This window comes from Nanorana parkeri, unplaced genomic scaffold (genome assembly GCF_000935625.1).
Source record: "Nanorana parkeri isolate BGI_ZX_2015 unplaced genomic scaffold, ASM93562v1 scaffold646, whole genome shotgun sequence".
NCBI lineage: Eukaryota > Metazoa > Chordata > Amphibia > Anura > Dicroglossidae > Nanorana > Nanorana parkeri.
The window spans coordinates 586,500-597,250 of NW_017306914.1; the positions used below are offsets into that span (position 1 = coordinate 586,500).

At 43.7% G+C, this 10,751-nt stretch overlaps 1 protein-coding gene across 1 annotated transcript in view; it reads right to left on the minus strand.

The window, feature by feature from the left end:
- IDO2 (indoleamine 2,3-dioxygenase 2) overlaps nt 1-9,782 on the minus strand; it is a 58,307-nt gene extending 48,525 nt beyond the window's left edge. The window contains exons 1-3 of the mRNA XM_018563259.1: nt 9,714-9,782; nt 6,560-6,655; nt 1,618-1,737 (exon numbers count right to left, since the gene is read on the minus strand). Of these exons, the coding sequence (XP_018418761.1) occupies nt 1,618-1,737; nt 6,560-6,655; nt 9,714-9,782 (285 nt within the window). The remainder of the gene's footprint in view (nt 1-1,617; nt 1,738-6,559; nt 6,656-9,713) is intronic.
- Nucleotides 9,783-10,751: the final 969 nt, after the last annotated feature.

A 10,751-nucleotide genomic window follows, 5' to 3' on the forward strand; every position in this document is an offset into this window, starting at 1 on the left:
GGGGGGGGGGGCTCTTCTTCCTCGCTGGGCCCCCCCAAGTGGCGGAACGCCAGGGCCCGGTCGCAATTGCGACCGCTGCGACCCTGGTAGTTCCGCCAGTGGCCACAGGGCCAAACTCCAGGAAACCTACCAGTATCTTTGTTTGACTTTTTTTAAAATTTTGCTGTGAGAACATACAAACTCCATGCAAACAGTGTCCCTTGTAGAATCCAGGACCATAGCGCTGCAAAGGCAAGTGTGATACCCAAAGGCCAGTCAGTTGCCCAGTTCATCAATCATTGCCCAATGCAGCAATTTTGGCGTACCTGGCAGTCATTCATTATACAGGTGAAACTCGAATAATTAGAATATCGTGCAAAAGTAATTGCAGTAAGTGCTGCAAAAGGGGCCCAAACCAAGTACTGAGTACATATGCATGCTTGTACTTTTCAGAGGTCCGATATTGTTCTATGTACAATCCTTGTTTTATTGATTGCATGTAATAATCTACTTTTTTGAGGTTGTGGATTTGGGGTTCTTGGGGTTTTCATGAGCTGTAAGCCATAATCACCACAATGATGACAAATCACGGCTTGAATTATCTTGCTTTGCATGTAATGAGTCTATCTCATATATTAGTTTCACCTTTTAAGTTGCAGTTGAAATAAATGAACTTTGCACGATATTCTAATTATTCGAGTTTCACCTGTATGATGGTGCATTCACATCTCAGCAGGTATACCCTGCTGAAAGACTTTCTTGACCATAGTTGACTGTCTCGTGTGGGGACCCGAAGTTGGACATGGGAAGGTTCTCAATAACCCAGGTCATGGTGTAGCTAGTAGTAGTTAGTCACTAAACTGGACTTATTTGTAATAATGCTGAAGGCGTTTCGTAGCCACTTTTTGGAAGTGAAGAAGTGGCTGGGAGAAGCTCCGAAATGTCTTCAACATTACAGAACAAGTCCAGTTGAATGTCACTAACTATTACTAGGTTAGCCATGGGATGCTCCTGGCTAGCTGCTATATATGCTTTGGGTATGCGAAGCAGACATCCCGTATATATCTGAGGATGTAAAACAGCCAACACAGTTCAGCAGTACGAATTGTCATCAGATTGCTATGTGATGCCTATGTACAACTTTATTATCGCCATCCATAGGGAACTTTGCAGCCAAAGATGGAAGGTTAAAGGAAACTTGTTAAGAGATGCAAGGCTGCCATTGCTAATCACCTTCTGCTTCTCATTCTGTCCTGCAGATCCTCTGGCTTTTGTAGTGTCTGATTAACTGGCCAGATCAAGTATGCAGGTCAGGTACTCTAGCTTCACGGGTTGCATACTTGTTTCTGTTCAATAACTCAGGAAGTATTGAAGCCAGAGAAAGCCAAGCAGTTAGAACATTAAGGAGGTGAACAATGGCAGCCTGCGTATTTTTTCATGACAGGTTTTCATTAAAAGATTTGACTACAAACACATATATAATCAACAATCCAAATAGACCCAAAATGGTGTTATTAGGCTGATCAGCGTTCCCTGTATAGGCACAGTGAACCCAAGTGTCTGCATCGAGGAGGTGGACCTAGCCCAGAACTTCTTGTCACATATGGAGGGAGCTGCGTACAGTAGGTAGACTCTTACCTTAACTCCTCCACTCTCTCCATTCTGCCAGACATAACCCATGACAATGTGACTAAGGATTGTTCTGGCCAGACGCTGCTGCCGGTGCCCTTTCAGTTGCTGTGTCCCCAACTCTGGCATCTACAAGGCAAGAATAGGAAACCAATATTATTTTATGTAGATTAAATCATATCTACCACCATTGTAGAATTAATATCCCAAGACTGAACTAATGGAACGTTAGTAGAACATATATTTAGTTGGCCACTTCATATCACATGCTCCAGGTTCAAATGATCTAAGGAAGAAAATAAGTGTTGCCTATGGCAGCCAATCAGTTTTTATTCATAGTTTTCTAACTATCATTTAGGTGGGGCATGGTCAGTTCCAATATTCAACGGCCTTTACAAAACTGTGGAAACACAATGGGGAAACTCCAACGTCCATCACTATTCACTATCACTACAGGCTAAATCCCGCATTTCAGACAGATGCCTTGAGAATGTATACTGTATATCTATGGATATATCTAAATAAACAGTTGTTGGGTATCTGGTTTGGAGGTGAATGTGTCTATCTTTTGACTTCACCCTAAAGAAGGTTTCCTGCGCAGATGTGCCCTGTACTGTATCTGTATTAGAAATGTGGCTTTTCCACTGGCAGTGGATATCCAAAACTGTAAAGATCATGGCGTGAAACCTAAAAGCTGGAAATATACAGCGTGAGAGAGGAAAGACATCAGGTGTCACTGACTGTTTACTATGTCAACTTTTTAGCCAAGCTTTAGTGTCACAAGCCTTAGTGAATCCTATAAACATTCCTATAGAGAACAGGTGGTACAATATTTCTTTATCCTGCACCCCATACTGGATTCTTAGTACATAAATTGTTTTTCAGCAGAGCAGGTAAGAAGCTCATTGGAAATCTGAACTTGGTGTGTCATAAAGATATTGGTGAGGGAGAAATCTTTCTGTTGGGATCCCAGAAACATCCAAAAACCAAGCAAGGGATCAAACCTTGAGGTTTTCCTTTAGGCTATGTTAACACCATATTTGCCCATCTAAAGCATTTTGGATGCATAAACTAATTTTTGCAATCCACATCAATGCAGCTTTTTGCTGTAAACCGTTATCCTGATTATTGCCGAGTTATACTGAGAACTGACTCTTCCTGTGCTGAAAATGCAGACTGATGTGAACAAGCATTTATGATTTTAGTACAAACCAGGACACAGTAAGCTAGTAAGGAAGTTTAAAAAAAAAAAGTGAAATGGAGAGCTGGTAGGATTAATGCCGGAGCACGATAGGGCAATGCTGTGCTACCCTCTGGTGGTCAAAGTTTCACTACATTATAAATTGCAAATTCACCAAGGTTTTATAAATTACCCGCCTAAATTTAAAAAAATACACAATTTAGAGGGTTATTCACAAAGCTGACGAAGGCAGCCGAGTGAATGACCCAGCCGAAGTGAAGTGAGTTGAACTACGTTCAGCTATTCACTCCGGCTCAGTACGGCTAATTTCAGCCATACATCGGCTGAAATCAACCGTACATCGGCTGCCTTTGGCTGCACTTTGGTCAGCCGAACATGCTCTGCATGTTTGGCTGAGTCGAAGTGCATAAGGACTTCGACTCAGCCGATCCAACATCTGGATCGGCTGAGCCGAAGATCCAGCAGCTCACTCGATGCCGTTCGCCCCTATTCTCATAGGGACCGAATGGCAGTGAGTGAATAGCCGAATGCAGCTGAGCGGCATTCAGCTCGGCTATGCTGCTCGGTACCTCTGTGGTACCAAGCAAAATTTGAAAAAATATTTTTAAAATGTAAATAAATAGTACAATTAAAAAAATAAAGATTTTTTTTTTTAAAAGGAATAAAGATTTTTTTTTTTTAAAGGAAAAAAAATAATAATTGGGTGGAGCTAGCAGTGACAGATATCAAAAGAACAAGAAGTTGCGCTAGGAGGAAACACTATGTGTAAATAATGACCAGCTGCAGCAATTTGCAATCAGAACCACAGTGAAGTCTATAATATGCTGCGCTTGGTATGCAAAATAAAGAAATGGGTGAATAAATTGTCTGTGTCACCTCAAAAACAACTGTGTATCATATATTAATATGTGACCGTGAGCTATTGTATATATTCTCTTACATTGTTAATTAATGAATGAATTGAATTGATACAGTGATTCCTTCTGTAATTAATAATTTCCGAAAAGCCTGTGTGAGCTCTTGCTGTGCAAATCCTCTCTTGTGTTAATAAAGGCTATTAACAAAAAAAAAACAAACACAAGAGAGGATTTGCACAGCAAGAGCTCACACAGGCTTTTCGGAAATTATTAATTACAGAAGGAATCACTGTATCAATTCAATTCATTAATTAATTAACAATGTAAGAGAATATATACAATAGCTCATCTGATTTTACTTATTTCTGCTTTCTAAAATGTTGAGTTGCCTTTCATATAAAAATATGGGCAGCACAGTGGCGTAGCGGTTAGCACTTCTGTCTTGTGGCCCAGTTCAAATCCCAGCCAGGGTCACTATCTGCAAGGAGTTTGCATGTTCTTCCTGTGCTTGCTTGGGTTTCCTCCAGGTACTCCGGTTTCCTCCCACACTCCAAAGACATGCTGGTAGGTTAATTGGCTCCTCTCTAAGTTGGCCCTCTATGTATGCATGTGAGATAGGGACCTTAGATTGTAAGCTCCTTGAGGGTAGGGGCTGATGTGAATGTGCAACTATGTAAAGTGCTGTGTAAATTGTCGGTGCTACATAAATACCTGTAATAAATAAATAAATTATGCACTTTGCCTGCTGCGTGCTTGTTCAAGGTCAAACCAACGAAAAAGCCACTCGCACTCCAATATGATGTCCAGTCAATCTCTTTATTGACTAAAGTGGACATGAAGATGTCATACCACATTAGTCAATAAAGAGATTGACTGGACATCATATTGGAGTGCGAGTGGCTTTTTCGTTGGGTTCACGTTATCTGCGGAGGCATCTGCTGTTGCTCCAGCACCCACCCTGTACGCAGAGTTTTTCTCCGGTCAGGAGTGCCATGGGACTAATTGGATTTTGAATCTTGTTCAAGGTCAGTGACTCACAAAGCATTATAAGCAGTACAGGCCAAGCTGTCCAAAAACAGACAAGCATTTGACCAAACGCAACATTGCCAGAGGAATTTATAGTGGTCACTTTTTATTCTCACAGTATGTTTGTTTTTTTGCAGCTGCACAAACACTCCCAGCAATGGTGTAGTTTCTCCTAATCCCTGTCACTGACACATTTGCTGGACAGTTTGGTCTGCATGGACAGTAAATATGGAAAAAATACAAATAAAAGCATTTTAAGTAAAATTAATTCATTTTTAAAAAAAGAAACACATTCCCTACACAATTATAGTGGACAATAATATTTCTGAGCTTTCTCTTAAACTGCATCTAAACCTTTTTCGTTTGAGAGATTTTCCTGAACCAAAGAAAATTCTATCAAAGCAAGTATAGGCAGACCTCAAGTGTCTACAGCATGAGGAGACCAGTATACGATGCCAATTTCACTGCGAAAAGGCATCTCCGTCCAGCATTCCAAGGCGGCTGAACATAACACCCTAGACCACTTATTAAAAATACCTTCAAAAGAGTGATGGCAAACTGTGGTCTTCATAATAGCAGTTTCCACCACTTCTCCAACAACAAAATAAGTCTAAACAATTACCTTTACAAGAAAGTCATGTCTACTGATGAGTCAGAATGTGAAATGTATGGTTCTGGTGACCTTCACAGGATAAGACACATACTGACTGATAAGTCACCTCCATCTATTCTGCAGGGGCACACCGTGCACTCTGGATTAGAGTTATGTAGAAAGTAATCAATTGTTCACCAGGATCATCTCAAGAAAGCATCAAAACTATACCATGCCTTCATGAGTCCAAGACACAGCAAAGAGTGATGACTTTGAAATACATTTCCGACAGTCAACTTTGAAAATGTTTTAAAAGGGAAAAAGCAAAACATAGTGTAACAGCACATGACACCGCTTTCAATGCCGTACAATATGGCTTAATTGGAGTCTCAGATTCTGAGAAACCCAAAGAAATGATTTCCAGGCATGGTACAGGTGATTGCTGGTGGGCACATGAAATGGTGAGATTTTTTAACTCAGAAGATCTAACAAACCTTTGACTTATATTAAAGGAGAACTATGAGGTGAGTGATTTCCACTCACCTCATAGTTCTAGCCGACCTGTGACAATGAGACTGTCACAGGTCGGCTCAGTAGCTCGCGGTATACTGAGCTTAGGGTAACGGGAGAAGGCTAGTTTGTGTCCTCCCGTTACCCTAAGGAGAACTATGGGGAAAAGCCCTGACCCCATAGTTCTCCTTTAATGTAACTCCCGGAGTTGTCCTCAATTCTAGAAATCGTATTAGCAATTCTTTAATGGCAACCAACCACATGATACCATTTAAAGCTCTTCTCCCGGCAGATTTACTTTTCAATGAAGCCAATGCCTCAGCTTTATTATAAGGCTTCATCTTTAAGATGCCCCAGCTCCTTTTAATTACCCAATTCATCAGCAAATGCTACCTGCTAACTGTTCTTGTGGCCGCATTTACTGTTGAGGAGACCAGTCACCCCATTGCATTACATACATTTTTGTTTATTGTCATGTGAGTTTTTATAAAACAATAAAGACTAATAATTTCAGGGCGGTGGTGGGGCGCCAGAGCTAAGTCCCAGCTGCAACCTCTGCAACCCTGGTAGTTCTCGTGAAAATGCCAAGTTTCGGCTCTGGTATCTGAACTGGTATCTGAACATCCCTACTTTCCTCCTTCAGAAGACTAGAAATGAGTGATGTTTCCCATTTCAGCCAATCACATATCTTCAATAAGTCTAATGTGTTTAACAAAGACAATAGCTTGAACCTGGTATTAATGGATCCATGGTGGCAACACTCACCTTACTGACTTCATCTCGTAGTTTTTTGGTCTCAATCAAGACAGACAAACATTCTGCAATGTCCATCCAAGGCTTGTAGTAGTCGGGGAGTTTGTCCTGTATCAGAAGGAATGGGAAAGAAGTTATTAAGACTGAAAATGTTAACATGTGACATAGTGAAATGGAACTCTCAGACTAGGCCAACATTTTCCTGAAATTTCAGCTAACTGCAATGGGGAGAAAGAGGAAATTAAGTTTTTTTTCTCATGGTTTTTAAAGTTGCAACAAGCTTTAAATGGCTCCTGAGGGTCACAGAAGCCCTTTCAACTAGATTTTTTAGATTGCAAGCCCTCACGGGCAGGGCCCGCCTTACCATCTTGTCTTGAATTCTATTGTGATTGTAATGTCTTCCTGATATTGTAAAGCGATGCGCAAACTGTTCATACTATATAAATCCCGTATAATAATTAGGGATTCACCAATACCGATACTAGCATCTGTATTGGTGCCGATACCGAGTATTTGGGCCAGGCAGCGCGTCATTACACGCTGCCCAGCTTCCTGATTGGCCGGGAAGCCCACTCCATGCTCCCTCATCACTTGTCTCACGAGGGCTGTGCAGGGTCTCACCTGGGCTGTGTGCGGTCTCACCTGGGCTGTGTGCGGTCTCACCAGGGCTGTGTGCGGGGTTTAACCAGGGCTTTGCGTGGTCTCACCAAGGCAGTGCGGTCTCACCAGGGCTGCCATCTCAGCAGAGCTGTGTGCGTTCTCACCAGGGCTGTGTGAGGAGTCTCACCAGGGCTGTGCGTGGTCTCACCAGGGCGGTGCGCGGTTTCGCCACGTCTGTGTGGTTTCACCAGGACATAGTTACATAATATTTGAGGTTGAATAAAGACATAAGTCCATCAAGTCCAACCTATTGTGTGTGTGTGTGTGTGTGTGTAGGCGTATCACCAGGCCGTGTGTGGTCTCACAAGGGCTGTTTGCGGTATATCGCCAGGGTTGTACGGTCTTCCCAGTGCTGTGTGTGGTTTCTCAGGAGCGGACATCAGGTTCTCACAGGTGCAGGCGGGTGTGGGCTCGGGAAGGAGATGTGCAGCCGGATGGGCGCTGTAAACAGCCGTTGCAAGGTCCCCACGAGGCTGCTGTGAGGTCCCCAGCAAGCGTGGACCTTATGGCGGCCGAATGTGCCAGTATCGGCTCCTATCAGGGCATTTTCATGAATATGCGTCCTTGTGAAAATGTCCAGTATCAGCACTGATACTAATATTGGTATCAGTGCATCCCTAGTTATCTGTATCTAATAGAGCCGAATTATATCAAAACAATTCACTCCCTATGAGGCTGTTATCTGTATCTAATAGAGCCGATTCATTAAAAAAACAATTCACTCTCTATGAGGCTATTATCTGTATCTAACAGAGCTGAATCATGAAAAACCATTCACTGGCTACGTGGCTGTTATCTGTACATAGTCATTGCAGTGAGGCAATGGCAGCTTACTTCATTAGACATCTGCATATCTCAATATTTAAAGCCCAACTGAACCTTCCTGATTGTAATGCAGTCAGACAGTAATAATTGTGGCCGTGTTATGCTGGCCATACACCAGTAGAAGCAGCAGTCCGGGTCTGAAATGGTCCAACGCACTCCTTGCTCAGTGGTCCAATCAACAGCACTGAGAAGGTGGCATGTCGGACCGCTGGAGGGCCACCACCTCTGCATTGACCGGCGGTCTGGCTCTCCAGTGTGCTGCAAGCACAGGTTAATTGTACAGTTGTAACAAAATGGGCCACAATTCATATTAGTCATATTCAGAACCACCCCAAAGTTTTGTAAGACTACAAATTGTGTGCAGCACAGTGATGATGTCACTGCTACGCGGGATTACAAAGGTTATTGGCTAACTGACTATGGAATTGGTAATTGGTTATTGAAGAATATATTTAGGGGAAATTTTCTGTACTAAGCTATATAATGTTGGTTCTCATACCAGTATCCCGAATAATAGGATCAGAAATACCAACCAAGCAGAGAATGGAAATATAAAATTATGTCTATACGATGTGTGATATCATATCAGGTCAGAGCTAATAGTTGTGTGTCATCATGTGCAGGCTACGACCAGTGCCTGTTTTCCATATCCCTGAATGTCATATATGCTCTAGTTCAGGGGTAGGCAACCTCAGCATCCAGCTGTGATGAAACTACAAACCCTATCATGCTTCTTCTTCTTCTGGGGGTCATGCCTGTGGCTGTTAGAGTCTTGCAATACCAATGAGATTTGTAGTTCCACAACAGCTGGAGTGCCATCGTTTGTCGACCCCTGGGCTAGTCAATGTCCTCATCCCTGCCCCAACACAGAGAAGGTTACACACCCAGTTGGGACTGTTTTTCTTCTTCTTCTGGCAACACATGACGCCTCTCAGAATGTCAATCATGTACGAGGTCTGAATGTCTTTGACCTCCTAAAAGAATTCCTGATTCAGTGTGATATTATTATTACAGGTGTTGGGCTTACAGAGGAACTCCCGCAATTCAAAAAATGTGCCCTTGCAGTGGGGCTACCCTCACCCTGCAAGGGTTAAGTTAAGGGGCTCAAATAAAGCAGATGTACTCACCTGAACCTCGTTCCCTCTGGGTTGCTAGACCGGTCCCTGCAGCCTCTTCTCCTCCGGGCTCTGGTTGTCTAAGGACCTGCGACATCGTCACGTCTAGTGCAGGTCCATTGACTTGCATTAGACGTGAGGACACCAAGGGACAATCCATAGCCGGGGCAGAGAGGTGAACACCGACCACCATGGGACCAAGGATCAGGTGAGTCTATCTGCTTTATTTGAGCTTCCTAGACAAAACGAGCACTTAACCCTTGCAGATAAACTAACCTGATCCCCGGTCCCTCCTGGCTGCTAGACCGGTCCCCCAGTCGGGCTCCAGCGCTCTAAGAACCAATGGCGTCTAATGCTGGTCCGTTGACTTGCATTAGACGTGAAGACGCCAAGGGACATTCCATAGCCAGAGCAGAGAGATGAGCGCCGCCTGCCGTGAGTCAGAGGATATCTTGTTTATTTGAGCCCCCCTAGACAAAACCAGCACCTAACCCTTGCAGTCCGGGGGGGTAGCCTGGAAGTTTTTTCAATTCCCAGAGTTCTTCTTTAAAATAGGTTTCTCTCACCAGAGGGTCCCGCAGGATGAATCCATGTTCCTCGGACACATAGCAGTCTTCCAGATTTTGCTTCTCCATTTGTCTCCTTAGTCCCGGGAACGTCTGCTCACCTTCTCTGCAAAACAGTCTGAACTGAGTGGTGTATCTGAGGCCCGGACACACCAGGGATGCACTGTGTCAATATTCAGAACATGACAAGGACACTGAGGCTTAGAGAGTAATAGGAAAACAGGAGAAACCGGAACATTCCTATGACTTTATCTTATAGAATATACTGTATACAGAGATCACAGCTACGACAGCACCCAGCAAAAGTATTCCCCTCCCCCAACCTTGGACATTATCATGTTTTATTGTCATGGAACATTTAGCCAAGGCAGATTTTATTTTTTTACACTGGTCACCAGAAATATATTCATTAAAGCTGAACTCTGGACACAAAACCTTCATTTAAGTATATTCCTCAATAGTTACAAAGGATAGAAGTGCACCAAATACCTTGTCAAACTAGGGATGCACCAATGCCGGTATTTCGGTATCGAGTACCGATTTATTTTTCCGGTACTCACCGATACCGAGTAACGGAAGTCCCATTCAGAAAGCCAGGCGGTGTGTAAAGACTCGCCACCCGGCTTCCCGATTAGAAGGGAAGCCGTTTCCCTGCTTCTCGTCACTAGGTGATGAGGAAGCCGGGTGCTGTGTAATGAAGCAGCGCCCGGTTTCCCGATTGGCCGGTGAGGTGACGAGGAAGCATAAAGCCGGCTTCCCACGTCATTACACGGTGCCTGGCTTCCTGATTGGCCAGCTTCTGACCAATCAGGAAGCCGGGCAGCACGTCATTACATGCTGCCCGGCTTCCTGATTGGCCGGGAAGCCGGCTCCATGCTCTCTCGTCACTTGTACTAGTATCGGTATCGGTATTGGTGCATCCCTACTGCAAACCCAGAAATTATTTTAAATAGGGGCGTTCTGAGGTGCGGTGTCACCGGTGACACCCCACCATGACGTCAATGCGCATGTTACCTGCCATCTTGGTGATGGATGCTG